Consider the following 22056-nt stretch of genomic DNA (forward strand, 5'->3'; position numbering starts at 1 on the left):
TAAAAAATATCGGCACTCTGGTGGTCGGTACTTTTACCGTACTTTGTTCCGGAATATTTTACTGCATATCATTTTTCTGTCTCTAATATCGGAATCAAAGAATTTGACGCTATTTTTACTTTTTTTATTTGTTATTTATTGCCTTCTTTTTTTTCCCCTTGGAATACAAATCAATTGAACTTGCATTTATCCATCCTTGATATATTTGATAAAACATTGTTTATGGTAAAAAAGAAAGCCTCATTCACATAAGAAGAAAAATAGCAGTAAAAGATCACAGAATAAAGCTCTACTATCAATGTCGATTACAAAACTAAATATATTGCGTTTTTACTCCATCAATACTGGTGCTTAAATCGACAGCAGAAAAAGGAAGACAGATACAAAACGAAGGCCCATTCTAAACATCACCGCTTATTTAGTAGGTAGGAGGAATTATTTACTGTTATTATTATCGGCTTAGCTGGAAAATCTGTCATCGACTCTAAGGTCGATAGAATCGGCTTCCGACATTTTTGAGCCTTTCAATGCCTGTTTCTGCACATCAATGGCCTTCGTGTGACTAGCGATATCATGAAAAATGTTTCATCGATTCGTCCGGAAATTATGATTATTATGACATCTTATGTTAAAGAAAAAACTTCTATTATATATTGTCGGGTTTTTATTATTGTTTTGTTCTCCTCTAAACATAATTTATAGTTGTTTGGATAATGATTTATTGTTAACCTCTAAGCTTTAAAGAATTTTTGTGTTAAAAAAAAACTTATCCTTTTACATTAATATTGTAAAATCGTGATATTTATTGCTCAATTATTTTTTTTTTTTGCGTATAAAATAAAGCTTGAAGTTTTAGTTACTTGAATTAATTATGAAAAAACATGCCTCGATTAATATATAATATTTGCAATGATCAATCAAGATAAAAAAGACCTTAAGACCTTAAGATTTATGCAGTAATCCATTTTACTATTATGATAAAAGATTTCATAGTTCATTCCTTTAACGCTTTAATCAGTAATTTTAAAAGTTTTTTTGGTCGCACTGTGCCGTTCGAAACTCTTGTATTCTGAGTTCAAATTTTGATTTTTAAAAGTAGTTAAAGTTCTGATAATAGAGCGCAACCCATTATCAAAGCCCAGTGAACTACTGGTTAATTCCCATGCTGGAGAATACTTAGTTTACCTTACTTAGACTCCAAATACCGTAGTTGGACTAACCATGGAAGGTTTTCGTGGTTTCAAAATTTTCAAGTAATTGAGCTGAACATTAAAATTCATAACTCATCTGAGAGAATAGTTCAGTACGGATATTTATTGTTCACTGGTGATTATAAATAAAATAATAAGCTGTTAATTTATTTAATTCCGTTTTATTGAACTTCTCTAAGTACGATAGCAAAAACCACGATTATTTATAAAGAAGTTTCAAATATTTACTTTATTATTTTAAATTAGTTCTAATTATATGTATCTGCCGAGAATTTCTTTAAATATTTACCGAGATCTTCAAAAAAATTTTTAAAGCTTAAGTTGAGGGGTCGTCTTAAAATCGGAAATACTAACTTTAAAAAATTCCAGGAAAACATCGACAAAAGAAAATGTTTAAAGCTTAAGTTGAGGCGTCGTCTTATAATCGGAAATACTAACTTTGAAAAATTCCAGGAAAACATCGACAAAAGAAAATTTTTAAAGCTTAAGTTGAGGCGTCGTCTTATAATCGGAAATACTAACTTTGAAAAATTCCAGGAAAACATCGCCAAAAGAAAATTTTTAAAGCTTAAGTTGAGGGGTCGTCTTATAATCGGAAATACTAACTTTGAAAAATTCCAGGAAAACATCGCCAAAAGAAAATTTTTAAAGCTTAAGTTGAGGGGTCGTCTTATAATCGGAAATACTAACTTTGAAAAATTCCAGGAAAACATCGCCAAAAGAAAATTTTTAAAGCTTAAGTTGAGGGGTCGTCTTATAATCGGAAATACTAACTTTGAAAAATTCCAGGAAAACATCGCCAAAAGAAAATTTTTAAAGCTTAAGTTGAGGGGTCGTCTTATAATCAGAAATACTAACTTTGAGAAATTCCAGGAAAACATCGCCAAAAGAAAATTTTTAAAGCTTAAGTTGAGGGGTCGTCTTATAATCGGAAATACTAACTTTGAAAAATTCCAGGAAAACATCGCCAAAAGAAAATTTTTAAAGCTTAAGTTGAGGGGTCGTCTTATAATCAGAAATACTAACTTTGAGAAATTCCAGGAAAACATCGCCAAAAGAAAATTTTTAAAGCTTAAGTTGAGGGGTCGTCTTATAATCGGAAATACTAACTTTGAAAAATTCCAGGAAAACATCGCCAAAAGAAAATTTTTAAAGCTTAAGTTGAGGGGTCGTCTTATAATCGGAAATACTAACTTTGAAAAATTCCAGGAAAACATCGCCAAAAGAAAATTTTTAAAGCTTAAGTTGAGGGGTCGTCTTATAATCGGAAATACTAACTTTGAAAAATTCCAGGAAAACATCGCCAAAAGAAAATTTTTAAAGCTTAAGTTGAGGGGTCGTCTTATAATCAGAAATACTAACTTTGAGAAATTCCAGGAAAACATCGCCAAAAGAAAATTTTTAAAGCTTAAGTTGAGGGGTCATCTTATAATCGGAAATACTAACTTTGAAAAATTCCAAGAAAACATCGCCAAAAGAAAATTTTTAAAGCTTAAGTTGAGGGGTCGTCTTATAATCAGAAATACTAACTTTGAGAAATTCCAGGAAAACATCGCCAAAAGAAAATTTTTAAAGCTTAAGTTGAGGGGTCGTCTTATAATCGGAAATACTAACTTTGAAAAATTCCAGGAAAACATCGCCAAAAGAAAATTTTTAAAGCTTAAGTTGAGGGGTCGTCTTATAATCAGAAATACTAACTTTGAGAAATTCCAGGAAAACATCGCCAAAAGAAAATTTTTAAAGCTTAAGTTGAGGGGTCGTCTTATAATCGGAAATACTAACTTTGAAAAATTCCAGGAAAACATCGCCAAAAGAAAATTTTTAAAGCTTAAGTTGAGGGGTCGTCTTATAATCAGAAATACTAACTTTGAGAAATTCCAGGAAAACATCGCCAAAAGAAAATTTTTAAAGCTTAAGTTGAGGGGTCGTCTTATAATCGGAAATACTAACTTTGAAAAATTCCAGGAAAACATCGCCAAAAGAAAATTTTTAAAGCTTAAGTTGAGGGGTCGTCTTATAATCGGAAATACTAACTTTGAAAAATTCCAGGAAAACATCGCCAAAAGAAAATTTTTAAAGCTTAAGTTGAGGGGTCGTCTTATAATCGGAAATACTAACTTTGAAAAATTCCAGGAAAACATCGCCAAAAGAAAATTTTTAAAGCTTAAGTTGAGGGGTCGTCTTATAATCAGAAATACTAACTTTGAGAAATTCCAGGAAAACATCGCCAAAAGAAAATTTTTAAAGCTTAAGTTGAGGGGTCATCTTATAATCGGAAATACTAACTTTGAAAAATTCCAAGAAAACATCGCCAAAAGAAAATTTTTAAAGCTTAAGTTGAGGGGTCGTCTTATAATCAGAAATACTAACTTTAAGAAATTCCAGGAAAACATCGCCAAAAGAAAATTTTTAAAGCTTAAGTTGAGGGGTCGTCTTATAATCGGAAATACTAACTTTGAAAAATTCCAGGAAAACATCGCCAAAGGAAATATTTCTAATCACTTTACTAAATGGGTTAAATAAAATAAAAATGTGAAACTTGAAAATGACTGGGGAAAAGAAAGTTTGAATTATTAACAGGTGTGAAAAAAATAAATTATTGCCAGCCATTTTAAAGGTTTAAATACTGTTACTGAACAAATTAGTCAACTTTGGTTGATGTTTTTGTTATTACAAAAAATGTTTAGACAACTAAAGAAGCTCTTAAACGCCAGTTTTAATGCTAGAAAATTCAATCAAATTTCGATTCATAGAGTCCGTTAATTAATTTTAAAAAAATTGTAAGCTGAACTGTTAAACAAAAATGCTAATAGGATAAAGAATATATATTAAAATATACACTTTATTTGATTGTGATACATTTAACATAAGCGGCTGTTTTAGATGTACGTTAGAAGGAAATTGTATTCAAAATGTAAAGAAAAACCATTATTATAAAGTTTTTAACGGATATAAAATACAAACATTTTTTTTTTGTTGAGAAGATAGAATACTAACATATATTCCTACAAGAAAAAGAAAACACCTTGTTTTGTACTCTGAAACTTGTATAATCCTGTAGGAAAATGTATACTCAATTTAAATTTTTTTTTAAATTTGCATTATATATCCTAATATAAAATAAAATAAACAAAAAAGAATACCATTCCTACTTTACCTCACTACCCATTTTATCCAATTTAATCTTAAAAATATTTTTCAAATTTGCATGAATGCATAAAATTCATACATAATCCAAGATAGCTGCAACCTTTACAGCACACGTTGTATTTTCATTTTTATTTGTTTGACATAGATAGTGTAATAGATACTGTAAATCTTGCTTGTGCTCTTTTTTTTTTTCGTTTTTGCTTCATCCAGGCTTTCATATGCAATATTTTGCTTGTGTTGAAAATTTAATGATCAGGCCAACACATATAAGAGACTGCGCAAATAAGCCTTGTTTATTTGCGCAGTAATTCTCAAGATAAATTTACCTTGAGAAGGTAAATTTATCTTGGGTGTGAAAAAGCTTTCTATACTCTTGATTTGCGAATAATCATTCATCTCGAATTCAGAAGGTTTTTCTAGCCTTGTTTTGTAAAGGTAGATTCTATCTCGATATATAAGGGTAGTTTATGCAAGCTTAATGCGGATCTCATAGCGCGTAAACTAGCAGAGTTAAATTTGACATTGTTTCAAGCTTGAAAGGTTTATTTGCTAATCATTTATAAACCTTGCTGGGTTTTAAATGCAATAATATGGGATAACATTTCGTAAAAATGTGGCGCTGTACCAAAAGTAATGAAATAGATGATTATTTTGAAAGTTCGAATGTTAGATCGAATACTATATAATCTTATATCATATTAGTTCTAATATTAGAAGAAAGGATTCAAGAGTCTTTCGTTTTCTAGCACAGCAGTATTATATTGCATCTTTCTAACATTAGATCATATCTTTTTTTCTACCTGGGTAGTGATAAAGGTTGTTGCTGACATTAAAATTAACCTTACTCTTCTATCTGGGAATATGCTTGCATTGTTTAATTTTATAAATGTAATTTTAAGACGTATATTTAAATGTAAAGTGAATTACATTCTCATTTAATTCCTTTTGAATTAATCACTACCTTATCTGTAATGCACTTTTGCACTCGTCTGTAAACTGTTCAGCAAGAACTTTTCAAGTTCCAGTATTGGAATGCTCTTCAATTCTAGCACTCTTATTTTTTTTTTTTTTTTTTTTTTTTGACTGAAATTCCCAATTTTGCCTAGAGTTTCGTTTGGTTTTACGATGTTTGTGTTTACGTATATTATCTCATATGATGCAATAATTGCATTAATGAAAGCAAACAAAAAAACATGTGAAAAACATAGTTTAGATTTTTCATATCTGATATCTAATTCCGCTAATAAATCCTCGTTCTTATTTTTTTTTCTTTTTTGATACATAATTGCAAAATCATCTGCAATCAGTAGGTATAAAATTTATTAGTAGGATCATTTCTTAAGTTCTCTGTCTGTCATTTGTAAATTAAAAAGGAGAAAAATATTGCTATACGAAAATAAAGTAATTTTTAAAAATAATTAAGCGCACTTATTTCTTCCGTACTTTTTAAATATTTCACTAAATTTTTCTAAGCGTATGATCAGACTCTATGAAAATTGTCAATTCTATTGCCATTAATGGCAATAGAAATGACAATTACTATTATTATTACTAATATGACAATTACTAATAATTATTACTATTATTTTCTACATATTCTGAACAAAAAACAATTCATATATAACTATTTAAATATTACTACAGTAGACGCCGCTTAATGTGATCACATCGGGACGAACATGATTTGATAACAATAGCCGATTGATTACAATAAACAAAAAAAATTAAGCTAAAAAATGATTTTTTTACTTACGTATTAAAATAAAAATTATTTTAAATTAGGAGTTGTTGCTGTAAGACTCTAAAGTATTTAATAGAAATTAATGTACACTAAAGAAAAAGAATTAGTATACTCACATATTTAAAGATAAACTGCAGAAAACAATACAAAATACAAAAGGTTAATTATAAGCTGAAAAAGAAATCATCAATTGTCGATTGTTTAGCATTCTTTCGAAGCAAGTCATTTACGAATCGCTCATAATCATAATGTTTATGAAAGTGTTCCGCGTCGGCTTTGTTTTGCACACCTAGCCGTAAGACTCGAAGTGCCTCCCTCATCTGAGCAGGCGTCGGAATTTTGTCCTCGATAGCACTTTCAGGTTCATCATCGGCATCAGAATCTTGTGACGAAGCTGGATCTTTGACACATACGGCTTCGCAAATGTCCTCATCAGTTAACGAAGTAGAAGTCTCAACCTTCTCGTCGATCTCCATCCATGCTTCAAAATCCTCAGCATTCATATCGGGCGGGGGATTGAAAACGTCTTCCATTTCTTTCATTACAGCAGCATTGTTGTCCTCTGGTTGACAAAATCCTCCATGACTAAAACAATTTCGAATTGTTTTTTCCGAGACATTATTCCATGACATTGTTAACAAATGTATGGCATCCAAAACATTTGTTTTTTTGGCTAGAGCGTTCGCATTAAGATCTTCAGCGTCTTGGTCTTCCATATTTTCTAAGATCCTTGAACGCATTTCCTTTCTGTAATATGCCTTCAAGGTGCGGATAATTCCCTGGTCACACAGTTGAATTAAAGAAGTGGTGTTTGGTGGTAAGAACACGATATTTATCTTTTTTAATGAAACAGTTACATCATGCGCAGTGCAGTTGTCTATGAGCAGGAGTATGTTCCGTTTTAGTCGCTTGTCCCATTTCAACAGCCATTCGTTAAAGATGGTGGTAGTCATCCACGCCGTTTTGTTGGCAAAATAATCGACGGGCAGATTTTTCACACCTTTGAAACAGCGGGGCTTCTTACTTTTTCCAATCACTAAAAGTTTTTCTTTAGTGCCGGTCATACTAGCGCAACATAGCACAGTTAGGCGTTCCTTGGTTTTACACCCTTGCGTACTTTCCTTCTGAAACATGTAGGTGTGTTTAGGCAACGCACGAAAATATAGGCCAGTTTCATCTGCGTTATATACATCTTCATGTGAATATACGGCAATAAGTTTAGGCCATTCTTCTTTAATCCACTGATCTGCGGCTACATTATCGGCATCTTTTTGTTCACCGTGTGTCCTTCGGAAGAGTACGTTCTGCCTCTTTTTCCAGCGGTGGAACCATCCTTTTGTGGCTACGAAGTTTCCTTTACCCAATTTTGAAGCTAAATCTTCAGCTTTTTGGCGCAAAATTGGACCATTAACAAGAGCGTCCCTCTCACGAACGTTCATGAACCAGAGTTTTAATGCAGATTCAACCTCTTTGTCCTTTCCATCTCGATTTCTTTTACAATTCAGATTTTCGTTCAAAGTGCACTTTTTTTCGATATCTTCACGATTTTTTAAAATTTTGCACAAAAGCGGCTGCGAAACTTTCAATTGAACAGCAGCATTCCTTTGGCTCATTTTTGGCAATTTATCGTAACGATTTAAAATGTCAACCTTTTCTTTCACAGTAAGATCTCTCCGTTTCCTTTCCATTATAAAAAACAAATCAGGTTACAAACCGTATGAACTATGGTAAAGTGAAAATGTATGCTGATCTTCTACATGCGTCTTTTAAGCACTTAGATGAGGCAGTTTCACTACCCCCCCCCCCCCCAATTTTATTGTTTGACCAATAGCGACTGGCTAAGCGACCTGCCAAGGTCAAGTGGCATACCCGAAACAATGTTCTCTTTTGAAGGTCACCCCTTACCCCCTTCCCATAGTGGCTGGGACATATCATCTGTCACTTGTTTAGTTCTTCTAAAAAGGGGCTCGTGACAAACATTGACTCGTTAGTGGCAGGTCTTTTTTTCCCTTTATTTAGGATTTCCGGGAATTTGAAATCGCACAGTGCTACGGAATTTTACAATGCTTTACCGAAACTGGCAAAATACCCCCCCCCCTCATAATAACACGTGTTTAAAAGATAATATACGAGCCCCGTTTGCACTTTTGGTAAGTTTCAGGAAACACTTCACAAAACACAAAAAAAAGTTTTCCTTCTTGTTTTTATTGATTTCAGGAAAATAAAATTTACCTCTAAACTGATAACAATAAACGAACATTTGATTACAATAAACGAGGATTTTTCAATGTATTTTGATCTAAGCGGACGGGACTAAGCGATTTTGATAACATTAAACGTTTGATAACATTAACCGTGATCACATTAAGCGGCGTCTACAGTAATAGAAAATAAATTTAAATTTTTAAAATAAAACCTTATAAATAACCTGTTACCATATTTCTCGTGTCTGTTACCAAACATGGTAGCAAACGCGACTCTTTAAAGAACAAAAATTAAGGAAACTAAACAACTCGGAAAGGAAAAAAAAAATAACATGAAAATTCTGTTTGATTTGGACTAAAAACTTAATAAATTAAATTGTATAGTTGAATAAATAAATAAATAGTTTTTATACAATTAATTATGGGTTATAAGCAATGCAATTTATCAGATGGGATCACATAGAAAAAAAGCACTTAGGTTATTCCAATATAACATTTATAGATATTTTAGCGTATTTGTTTAAGTACAAATAATTCAAAACTATGCTGTCACGCTCTTGCGTATTTCTGAAACTAACAATGGTTGTGTTTCAAACTGAAACAAATAAGTGTTATTTTTTAGCAGTTATTAATAATTAATACTCCATAATTATTCTTGTAACATATATAGAATTTTCCAGGATCGAAAAATCATTTAATCAGTTCACGCATAATTAAAATAATTTACTGATCCTGGTTCTCTCGGCACAATACTTATTTTGGAGCCCTGTTACGAATTTCTGCCTGACCAATAGAGGGCGTTGTGATCATTCTAAAAGTTATGAATATGTATCACTTGTGGGCAGGCAATGGCTTGGTATGGAAGGCTTATTGGGAAGCCAAATAATATAGACAATTATCACATCATCATATTTGTTTGTTTTTTGTTATCATTTATTAAATTTGATTGTTACTAATTATGGCCTTTTTATTCACTACACCATTCTACACTGTATTATTTTGCAATACGTGCAGAAGTCCAGAAAATCGAGTATTTATACGAAAACTTTTAAAATTGAGTACGGTTTTGGATAACGTACCAAATCATTAAATTAATTATTTATAAATTATATAATGTTTTGTCAAATGTCATACTTAAAAATCAAAATAAAAATAATATCAAAATAATAATAATAATATATATAAAATATAAATAAATAATAATAATACTTTTGTAGTGGAGAATAATAATTAAAAAATAAAAATTTGAAAAACGTGGTGCGCATGAAATACATAACAGTAATGTTATATTAGTGTGTGCTCATGAGAATATGTGTATGTATATCTGTAATTGTAATAGTATCTGAATGTGGATGTGGAATATGTTTGTGTATATGCATGTGTATGTGCATGTGAATGAGTAAGAAAATGTGTATAATATGTACTGTTATGTAATTCATGCACCCCACGTTTTTCGTTTTTCAAATTTTTATTTTTTAATTATTATTCTCCACTACAAAAGCGTGATTTTTAAAAATATTATTTTTTATTTTATTTTTTTGTACTCACTTCCAAAATATCAATTTCTTCACTCACTGTACACAAAACCTTTCAACTGACATGTGAGACTAATTTGAAATAATTGAATCGACAACAAAAGACAATCGCGAAAATATTAGTTTTTCTTTCATTTTATTTTACTTTGTATGTCTTCTTTCTCTTCATTTTCATGCATTGTCATCCAATTTTGAACTATGTGCCAAATTTGAAGTCTGTAACTAGTCGGAAAGTTAGTTTAAAATCGATTATAAAATTCCACCCGAACAGACATACACGAAGGCAAGTTGATGTAAACGTGGTAAAATAAATAGTTATCTTCGGGACCCACTTAGACTGGGGTGCTTACAAGCATGCATTCCAAATGATTTACCAAAATAAATATCATTGATCATGGACTTATGTAATGTATCAGATAAAAAAGTTAATTTGCGTAGTTTTAAAACCACAAATGTCGTGAACAATCTTATATTAAAAATATTGAGAACTTTCAATACTTTTGTATGCTTCACTGCTAAAGTTGAACTGCAAATATGGTAGTTTCTTTTTTAATCCAAACTCGACTCATTAAAAAAAAGTCACTGTCCTCCACTAAAAAAATATTTCTTATATAACAAACATTTATCCACTTAAAACTGTATAAAAATGATAAGAAAACGTAGTTTTGAGTAAAACAAATTGTTTCACAAAATTCTGAATAATCTGTAACAATCAAGTACAGGTAAACCTGCTTAGTTCTATTAAGTTCAATTTATGGGGAGAACGAGATTTGATTAGCACTTTAAGTAACCTTGGATTTAAGAATGGAGAACGCAATTAAGAAGAAAAGATACGAACACGTGATACTCGATTTATTTTCTAATAAAATGTCTTTTGCGCCTAATACTGCAAACTATAAATTTATCAATTAAATGTCTTCGTAATATAAAGTAAAAAAAATCTAACAGTACATCAAAATGTATTCGTTGCTGACAAAGGACAAAAAAAAAAAAAGATAACATCTACATTTAACACACTTTGCTATTTTTTTTTCTTAATTTATTGTTGGTTTTAAGGTGATTTCGAATAAAAGATATTCCAAATTTAAAAAAAAAAAAAAGAACGAGAAAATCAACTGTTTTCATCATTATTTTGTATTTAAATTATAAATTAAATTTTTTATTAATGTTTTTAAAGAGAGTATAATCATGCTTTTAAGTGTTTTGATCAAATATTTGAAATGCATTTTAGTTCAGTCACGCCTCTCTATTCGAGGATGGTTTAACGCACTAAGACAGGGGTGGGCAAACTACGGCCCGCAGGCCAACTGTGGCCCGGCGGAAGGTTTTATCCGCCCCGCGGATAGGATTTCAACTTGCCGATGCGTTGCGTATATAAACAATATACTTACATTTTATATTCGAAGATACAGAATGGCATTTTTCACAAATCTTCTTTGTCATATGAACAACTTGAATGTTAAGATGCAAGGAAAAAATCAATTCATTGATGATATCTGGGCCCATCTCAAAGCTTTAAAACTGAAACTTAATTTACTTGCCGGGTAGCCAGCTAAGAACGACTTGTCTGATTTCTTGAGGCTAAATTCAATACCCTCAGTAAATAAGGAAAAGCTTAAGAATTATGAGGATGGCTTGACAAAACTCCCTTTTTAGTTTCAGGTATCAATATTTCAGTGCAATTCTAACAGAATTAGATACTTTTACCATGCCTTTCAACGTAAATTGTGAAACAGTGAGGTCGGATTTGCAGCATGAATTAATTGAGTTGCAATCTAACAATCATCTGAAGCAGTTGTTTCTAAATGTGTCAAAGTTTGAGTTTTACAAATCATTAAAAAAAGGCTAGTTTCAAAAATTTAATAACTCATGCCAGAAAATCAGTGCTATGTTTGATTCATCTTATATATGTGAAAAGGCGCATGTTTCGCAGTGCTCATTTTTTTTAAACACGCATTTTGGATTGTGTTTATTTTCTTAAGCACGCATTATGAGTTGAGTTGTGTCCACTTTCTTCAACAAGAAATTCATGCTGTCCGTTTTCTTCAACACGCATTTCAAACTGTGTCCATTTTCTGAAACACCCATTTTGCATTGTGTCTATTTTCTTAAGCACGCATTTTGAGTTGTGTCCATCTTCTTCAACAAGAAATTCGAGCTGTCCGTTTTCTTCAATTTCGAACTGTGACCATTTTCTGAAACACGCATTTTAAGCTGTGTCCATTTTCTGAAACAAGCATTTCGAACTGTGTTTAGAATTTAAAAAAAAAAAAAAAAAAAACTCGCCGACGAATCCGTTGTTCATTGCGCATTTTTAAAGATAACTGCTTTTCTTTTCTGTTATGACAAAAGTGATAGGGAAAAAAAATTTCAAAAATGACTAATTTAAACGATAGTAAAATGAATAAGAAAAAATTATTTAAAAATGGGACGAGGACCGAATATATCTTTTATACATTACAATAAATGGTATTTAATTACATAGTGATTAAGGTAAAAGTTCAAAAAATCTCATTTTGAATGGAAATGAAAAGAAAAAAATTAAATATAATCAAATTTGTCTCCTTTAAGTTATACTAATAACTTAATCACAGTCTTAACAATTTTTTTTTTCTTCCTTTTTTAATTTTCTCACGAAATTCAACCATTAAAGTCCACTTGATAAAATTACACGAAAGTTGTTATTTCTAATCAATGAAACACTTGCGTAGTGTTTCTAGGACATTTTCCCGGAAGAATGAAGAGCGATGACAGATAAATAAAAAAAAGATACTAGTAATAATAACTCTTAATGTGTAGAGAGCGTCATGGTGTTAAAAAATGATACGTCTCAATTCATAAATAACTCATCCTACCCTTCCTGTTATTTTTGTCCTAAATATTTGTTTGTAAATAAATTCAAGACAAGAACGGTTTCTTATCAGAAGCTCAGACAGAATTCTCAAATTTAACCTGTAACTTTAAAAATAAATATTTTAGGTACAACTGTTAAATGTTATCGTACCAAATTAAGAATCGTGATAGATACCCCTGTTAAAAAGGAAATTAAAAAAGCAATGAAAAAAAAATTAAGGAGCATTAAAATCAAGAAACAAACGAGAGAAAAAATCAAATAATAAAATTTGTTTTCAGATGTAGTTCATTTCATTATTTCAGACAAAATCTATTTGACTATTTCAGTTCATATTTGTTACTTTTCATCAGTAAACAATTTCTTTACGGACACATTTACTAACTTTTAAAACATTTCTTTAGGTAATGAAACATTTCTTTAGAAATTTAACAATTGCTTCATTGATTTTAATTACTCTTTTAATTCACGTAGGTTAAATCTCCTTAAAAAGGGGTCAAAGCATCCTCAAATTTTTAAAAAGTTTGATAAAAAGTGTAATTTAAAAAGTTTAAGTAAAAAATAATGCAAACATTATAAGATGTCGAATAACGCCAGCATAGAAATTTTATTACGTTGTAAAAGAAGAGAATATAAAACTATTTTTGTAAATAACGGGCCGAACCTCCGTGTTTTCTCGAAAAGAACCGCAGAACATAGGGTCTCCAAAAGAGAACTATACGATTTTGACAATTTACAGAAACCATGTAAGACTTAGATAGCAATGCATGTGCTTTGATAGACAAGGCTAAAACGAAATATTTATTTCTAATATGTTTATTAAAGGGTGTGAGGTTATAAAGAATTTATTATGGAGATAATGCAGGAACAATATCAAATTGATCACTCAAATTATTGGCTGTCCTTATAGCCACCACTTTTTCACATGTGTGTCGGGAAGCTTACGAATTCGAATTGCACTTGGAATCAACGATCCTTCGTAACCCTCTGACACAGATAGGATACCGGTGTCCCTTTTATGTATTTCATTTCTGAAGCGTTAATTACACGCGAAAAAAAATATTTTGGTATTTATACCCATATAAAAATAGTATAAGACACTAAAAAAAATCGTTAGATTATCGAATTATATTTGTACTAAAATATATAATTCAAAAAAAGTATGAAAAAAAATTTTTTTTTTATTCAGATTCAAAAATTTATCAATAATTGAACTTTTAAATTAAAGAAATTTCAAAGATCAACTGACGCGTTAATTACACGCGAAAAAAATATTTTGGTATTTATACCCATATAAAAATAGTATAAGACACTAAAAAAATCTGCTAGATTATCGAATTACATTTGTACTAAAATATATAATTCAAAAAAAGTTTGAAAAAAAAAATATTTTTTATTCAGATTCAAAAATTTATCAATAAAAAAAAGTTCGAAAAAAAAATTATTCTTTATTCAGATTAAAAAATTTATCAATAATTGAATTTTTAAATTAAAGAAATTTCAAAGATCAACTCACGCGTTAATTACACGCGAAAAAAATATTTTGGTATTTATACCCATATAAAAATAGTATAAGACACTATAAAAAATCTGTTCGATTATCGAATTATATTTGTACTAAAATATATAATTCAAAAAAAATTTGAATAAAAAAATTATTTTTTATTCAGATTCAAAAATTTATCAATAATTGAATTTTTAAATTAAAGAAATTTCAATGATCAATAAATGCAAATTTGAAAAATCATTGTTCGGAAGTGAGCCATGCTAGGATAATTTTACCTTTAACGCAGAAAAAGACACAGGTGTTTTACGCTGTATTTTATAACTATAAATTATTAAAATACTAAATATAATACACAATTAAAAAAGCATTAAAAATATATTTAATAAAAATTATGGATCAAAAGGATAATAGGCAATCCAAGAATTGACACATTTTTTTTGGCTTGTATCGTTAACTATTAGGATAAAACCTTCAGGTTTTTTTTTAAACCGTTTCTTTATTTTTTTTAATGGCTCAGAAGCAGACAAAACAAATGATAACAGTTAGGAGCAAAATCTGGAACATATGGTGGTGAGTTAGTTCCCTTTCAGAAGTTCTCAAATGAGTTTCTCTCCAAGTCTTTTGTTTTTATTGTTCGGTTCATAAACTATAGGAGTGGTTAGTGATCTTCTTAGAATACCACTTTCTCAAATTTCATGCACATAGCTTGGGCACAATTCAACCTCGCTATAATAAACCTGGGATATAAAAGAACACTCGGTTGCAGTGTACGTTTTCGTGGTTCCGTCTGAAATGTTATTTAACTATTTTTTATTTCATACGTGTATAGAGAGCAGCTAAGACTTAGGCAGTTTGTTTATAGAGGACTCAAATTTTCTTTCCGCAGATTTTTAAATAAATGTTATGCAGTTTTTAGTCTATCAGATAAGTTCAAAAGTATATAATTATGACTTTTCATTAAAAATGAAGAAATACATGCTACAAAGAAGTCTTAAAAATGTGTTATTTCAGTTTTTTTTTTTGTCCTATGACTGTTTTATGCAGTGAGGGTGCGATTGTTCCTGTTTTTCAGTGGCGCCACCTATGGCCAGGAATTCGACTTCTGCCACGCCATTCACACAACCACAACCCGTTTATAGGGCGGGTCACATTCACACACAAAGGAGAAAGGACATAGAACACACACAGAGAAAGAAACATCCATGCCTTGCCCGGGATTCGAACCCAGGACCTTTCGGATGCAAGAACAATTCCCTACCCCCTAGACAGGCCGGTCGGCTGTCATTTCAGTGGAATGAATAATAGGAGTGGTTCTAGAAACAGGGACTTGAAAAAGTACATATTAGTTCAAAAGCAACTTTATTCATAATAAATGGAAATAAAAAGACGAATATAAAAATAAAAAAAATAGTTAAAGGGAGACAACCACTTTGTTAAACAGAAAATATCTTGATTTAATGTTTCAATTAGAAATTACATTATTGGAAGAAATTTGGTGTTACAAAATTTCTTTGTAAAGGGACTGAACAAATTTAGTTAATTAATTTATAAAGTAAATTATCTACCTATTGTAATCGCTATTTCCAGCAATACTATATAATGAGCTGAATTTTTTTTTTCTTTCAAGGTATAGTGAACCATTTTTTATTGCGGACTTGTCACTGATGGCTGATTATCTCTCTATTTCTAGAATGATTTTTTTTAAAAATTGGTTTTACTACTTTCAAAATTTCAAAGATATTCTCACATCTTAGCCAGGCCATAAGAAGGGCAGGTGCCTTAAAGTCTCATAATTTTTTATAGAGTTAAAATAGGAGAGCAAATTATTTTTTTTAAAGACATAAGTTATTTACTTAAAGAAAAAAAAAATTTTTTTTTTGATACTCACATAGCAATGGCTAAAGAATTAAAACTTAGAATAAACCACTTCTACAGATCATCAATTATAATGAGACAATTACAAGTAATGCAAAAGACAAAAGACTTGTTTAACAAATCGCCTATTTATATTAATTTTCAAATTTAGTATAATAAAAGATTTCTGTAATGTGCGCTTAAAAGGAAAAATTTGTAGGCCAAAAAGCTATGATTGCTTTATGAATGCAATTCATATAAATTAGAAGAAAAATTTAATCTGCATAGAAAAAATTTGAATGTTTAAAACAGTTTTATATGAGAAAATAGAATTACAAAGATGACTAATTTAGACGTATGCAAGTATGATATTACATTGAAGAAAACAAACATTTATTACCAATTAATGCTGAAATTAATGATTATATAAAAGAAACAAGTAAGAAACTGGCAAATTCAAACATATATGATTCCATATCCTTTCAAACAATTCAAAAACATTTATGATAATTTATATAGGTCTATTAAAAGGTGTTTAAAAATCTTGTTCAGAAAACACTAACTATCTGATCAAAACTTTGAAACACAGGGAAAAAATAAACAGGCATTAAAGTTAATGCTTAAATTCATGGAAAAGTAAATATTATTTATTCATCAAAAATTCTACATTATTTTTAATTTCTTATCTACAGTGGTGTCCAAAAGTTAAGCATAATAAACCAAACCAAATTATGCTTTATTTTTTAACACTGGTGTATTATACTATTTTATTGTCAGTAGGATTTCTACTCTAGTCATTTATTACATATCACACTTTATTATCTTAATATTTTCCTCAGAAAATCACAGAGATAACAACAACATACTTAAAAACTGAACCAAATTATGCTTTATTTTTTAACACTGGTGTATTATACTACTTTATTGTCAGTAGGATTTCTACTCTAGTCATTTTTTACATATCACACTTTATTATCTTAATATTTTCCTCAGAAAATCACAGAGATAACAACAACATACTTAAAAACTGAACCAAATTATGCTTTAGTTTTTAACACTGGTGTATTATACTATTTTATTGTCAGTAGGATTTCTACTCTAGTCATTTTTTACATATCACACTTTATTATCTTAATATTTTCCTCAGAAAATCACAGAGATAACAACAACATACTTAAAAACTGAACCAAATAATGCTTTAGTTTTTAACACTGGTGTATTATACTATTTTATTGTCAGTAGGATTTCTACTCTAGTCATTTTTTACATATCACACTTTATTATCCTAATACTTTCCTCAGAAATCCTCAGAGATAGCAACAATATACAGTACAGAACCCGTTATCCGGAAATCAGAAAACCGGAACGAAATTCGATAAGTTTTCCCGCCATTTAAAAAAAAAATTTTTTTTCCTCATAAGATTTTAGGATTTTTCTTTCTATTTTGAAAGATGTTTACCTTACCATCATTTTGGAAATAATCATTAGTGTATTACTTCATCGTTTTTTCTTCTTTTTAAGATTATTTCCATTTTTTTTTTTTTTTTAGTTCGGTTTAACAATAAAAAAAAACGGCTTTTTGTGCGATTCAGAAAACCGGAAAAATCAGTTATCCGGAATAGCGATGGTCCCGATCTTTCCGGATAATCGGTTTCCTACTGTACTTAAAAAATATATTTGTATGCTTATGTTCGCATTTGTGCAAAATGAAAAAATTGTTTGAACGATTAATAAGAATAAGGTACATTTCTTTTAAGTTCAACAAGGAAATTTTTTTGTTTAACTTGAAGTTCAGTAGTGAGAAAATCAGCAATTTAGCAACTAGACAATAAGATATATTGTTTCTTTTCATTGTTAAACTACAACTGAAAAAAATGTAAAACATAAATTTATTTTCCTTTGAAGATTAAATAAATATATACAAATACCATAAAAATTCTACACAAAAGTGAATTATATTTGTCAATTAAATTTATATGTCTCACAAGTATAAAATAGAATAAATATCACATATGGATGTAATCCAAAGCTAGTTTAAAGTCATTTTAGACCTATAAATTCTTTTTCTTTGAGATGAAAAAGTTTCTTAATGCGACAAAAGCCGAGCCAAATTTTTCATGAAAAGATAAACTTTTAAATATCCATGCAGGCAAAGAGTTTTTAACTATTTTATTACTATATCTATAATCCAATAAAACAATTGAAGCAAAATCATTTCTGTGCCGAATTGCTCGACCTATAGATTGATTGACAGCTTTCATACAAAGATTATTGTAATAAACATCTCCAGCACTTTTACCACCAGAAGAAGATTGCTGATTTAAATAGCTCATTTTCTCTTGTAATTCAACAGAAAATTTATTGGGATATGGAAGACCCACCATCACTACGCATCGTCCAAGGTCGTCTGAAAAATTAATACCCTCACTCATCTTACCTCCCACAATGCTAAATAGCACAGCCCCCATCAGGGTAGATGGGGAATTCGAACATGCTGTTGCGATACATTTTGCATAATCACCTAATACTTTGTCAACGTCACTGCTTGATTTCGGTTCTCGGAAAACTTTGCATTTTTTCTCAATTGATGACAATACTTTACTTTTTGTTAGTTCAGAAAAAATGAAATCTTCATAGTCATAAGAGGGGAAGAAGCATACGACACCACCTCGAACAGTGCTACAAATGTTTAAAAGAGTACTTCCTAATTCTCTAATAGTAGATGGGGACTTTCTATTATTATATGTGAAATCTAGCCTATTCCCACAAGGACCAGAAGCTAATCCAATCGCTAATAAGTTCTCAGAAGGAATGACATGTCCACAAGCAAAAAAGTCAATTCTTTCTTTCGGAACACCTGCAGGTAAGAATAAACGATCAGTAAATTCTTCAATAGGCTGCATTGTACCACCAGCAAGTACAACTGATCTGGCTTCAGACACAATGTCACGGAAATGTGAAGATGGGTTTAAGTGCAAAAATTTAAGTGAGGATTTTTCGAAGACTGGGCCTTTATTCATTAATATGCGCCCATCCTTAGTTTGGAATGTCAGTGTTTTTAAAAATTCTACCAAATTATAAATTGCAGATGGCTTGTACTGAGCAGTAGTAATAGTTTTGGGATCAGTTGTGGTTTTTTCAACACATGCTTGCTTATTCTTGATTTGTAAGATAAAGTTAGCTGTTGACGAAATCTGAATAGGTTCCTTACTTCCTCTGTGAGGATCATTAAGGGGGGATACACCTTTGTTTACTTTTGAGGAAGTGAACCCATGTACTTTTTGACAAATCAGACTTTTTTCTGAGTATTTAACAAGTTCAAATATATTCACATTGCTTATATCAGTGTTGCAAATAAAATCGCTAACTAAAATAACTTTAGATGATTTCAAATTTTTCAAGCCATCTGATAACGATTTTGCAATTGAAATAAACAACTTGATGAAACGGATATTGTCACGTGACAATCTTTTTTGGTAACAATTGAAATAAGATTCTAGCTGCCAAAATGATTGTTCCAATGTAAGACAAGAGATCTCAATGCTGTACATACTATTTATAGCTTCTACTATATTATGAGCTTCATCAATGATTATAACATTGTCTTTTAAAGATATTCCATAAGCTTCACGCGTAGCTTTATGGAGCAAGACATTATACGGTAAAAGAACAATTTCTGCATCCGGTATAACATTTCTAGTAGAATAATATGGGCAACACTTTAATTCCTTTCCTAATTCCACAATATCTTCAATGTCTTTAACAGAGGCTAAAATAGAATTTTGTAAATCAGGCAGCTGTTTTGAAAAAGGGCATTTTTTACCACTGCTTTTTTTCTGCTGTAATTCTAAACAATGTTCATTAATTAGACTTAAGTTCTTCAACTTAGACACAGCATTATTGATACAATAATTTGTTCGTGAGCCAAGAGTTGTGACAGTTACTTGATGGTTAAAAGGACTCCTCTTAATTTCTCCAAGAAACTGTGAAAGTTGCGAATGAGTTCTACTTGCAAAATAAATTTTTAAAATGTGCTTCTTTTCTTCTTTAATGTCTTCTTCTTCTTCATCATCCTGCAACTCATCATCAACAATAAAGTTATCGTCAAATACTTCTTCCTCAATATCAATTTTGTCATTATGTTTTTGCCTTTTAAAACAAGGTACACTAGTCTTAACTTCTAGTTTCTTCTTGCCTTTTTCAATCTTTCTTAAGTTCATAATCCTATTTTCAATTTCAATTAAAGATTCATATTCCTTTTTGGCATCTTGCATTTTGTATGTCTTCTCCCGCTTTGCTAAAAAATCATTAAACCAATCATCATCACTTTCATTCACTTTCTCCTCAAACATGTTTTTAAGTTCTTGTTTTTTTCTCTCTTGAAAATCCTTCAGCCATTTTAGGGAGCCACAAATAATGCTAAGGGATTTACCAGTACCAGTTGGACTCTCAAATATTCCAACTTTACTTTGATTCAAAACACTGTACAGGTTCTTCATAAAATCTTTTTGCACATCATAAGGCTCAAAAGGGAATGGGAAAGATATATTCTCTTCAGTCATAATAATGAGCCTAAAATGAATATTGTAAACAATAAATTATCCCATTTTCAACAAATAAAAATATAGAAATTATTTTAACGCACATTATAAAAACATTCTTACAAAAATGAAAATATAACAGAAATCTATTTTACAATTATCAAAGAAAACATATACAGTGAAAAAACTGCATTATTTGCTTATAAGCAGAATCAAGGCGAACTTGGATTAACACAACATTGTATAATACTTCAATCTCAAATTATATATACATATAAATAAAAACATATACATAAATAGACTTAATTAGGATGACAAACAGAAGATTTACCAAGCTAGCAAAGTTTTCCTCTATAGGTATAATTGAATCAATTGTTAACATATCATTTAAGTTATAAATCTTATTTATCAAATAAAGATATAAATACTTATTACAATTTATATTTTCTTTAAGTAATTTAAGGGGGTCAATCAAAATTTTTCCCAAAGAGACAAGGAAGTCAAAAAATTTGAAATCTTGTATAGCTGAAAACGAAGTTCAAAACAAGAAATTTTTTTATATAGAATCAACAATAACAGTTATATTTTACCTGTAATCTTTCCTGGGTAAGAAATATTTGAGCACAAATATAAGAATTAAAAGAGAAATTTAAATTTAATAACCAAAAATTTAATCAAAACTTTTTATAACAAAATCAGGATAAAAATGACTCAAATTTACCGCGAAAACTACAAGGAATTATAAACAAATTTTATCATCAACCATCAAATTTGATATGCTGATTATTATTCATCAGTCCCCTTTCAGCTTTCTATTTCTGTCCAGCTAATTTATTGCTAGAAAAGGCTGTATTAACTTGAACCTTTTACCTTTTTCCTAATACACTTTATGTACAAAACATAACACTAAAGTGTAAAAAAATTTTATGAGACGCAATTGAATAAAAGATTAGGTAGTGTATAGCGTGAGGATGCCTGTGAATCCTCAGGAAACAGGATGACCCTTCCAGGCATGTTTTCAAGCTTGCGCAGTATACTAATCATAATGAGTAACGCCTCCTCCCTGTCCTTCTTACAGACGTCTACAGAACAGAAAATGGCGCGCTCATTTCCAGAATCAAAGCTCATTTCAAATCAAAGCTTATCAAGAAATAATAAAAGATTATTAAAAGGGTATGTAATTATATTTTATTCGAAGTATTGATTTTCTGCCTTTTCATTAGAAATATGTATTTCCTTAATTGTTGAATGATCATCTTTTTTAATTAATTAATGAACGTTGAATAAATAAAAAGCTTTGCAAGAATCTATGTTCAGTTTCTTTCCTATTTTCTTTATTTGATGTTAAATGTACAATGTAATGACTGGTGATTAAGACGTTAAAATGCAAAAATTGCGAACAGAAATCCGAATAAATTATTTATAGTTTGTAAGTGCAAATATATTTATACAATCCTTAGTA

At 30.0% G+C, this 22056-nt stretch overlaps 2 protein-coding genes across 3 annotated transcripts; both read right to left on the bottom strand.

Moving 5' to 3' along the window:
• Window positions 1–6266: 6266 nt before the first annotated feature.
• LOC122269895 (tigger transposable element-derived protein 4) lies at window positions 6267–7790 on the bottom strand. The gene has a single exon (XM_043045134.3). It carries the CDS (start codon window positions 7788–7790, stop codon window positions 6267–6269), a length of 1524 nt encoding a protein of 507 aa, XP_042901068.2.
• Window positions 7791–17931: 10141 nt separating this feature from the next.
• LOC107444809 (ATP-dependent DNA helicase DDX11) lies at window positions 17932–21450 on the bottom strand. 2 transcript variants are annotated; one of them, XM_016059145.4, is made up of 2 exons: window positions 21316–21450; window positions 17932–20625 (listed from the first exon to the last, which is right to left on the bottom strand). In XM_016059145.4, the coding sequence occupies exon 2, from the start codon at window positions 20613–20615 to the stop codon at window positions 18105–18107; it is 2511 nt and encodes an 836-aa protein (XP_015914631.3). In that variant the 5' UTR covers window positions 20616–20625; window positions 21316–21450; the 3' UTR covers window positions 17932–18104. The 2 variants fall into 2 exon arrangements, with proteins under 2 accessions (XP_015914631.3, XP_015914556.3); XM_016059070.5 differs by having other exon boundaries at window positions 21185–21418.
• Window positions 21451–22056: the final 606 nt, after the last annotated feature.

This window comes from Parasteatoda tepidariorum, chromosome 9 (genome assembly GCF_982258835.1).
Source record: "Parasteatoda tepidariorum strain Cologne lab strain chromosome 9, Ptep-v5.0, whole genome shotgun sequence".
Classification (NCBI taxonomy): Eukaryota; Metazoa; Arthropoda; class Arachnida; order Araneae; family Theridiidae; genus Parasteatoda; species Parasteatoda tepidariorum.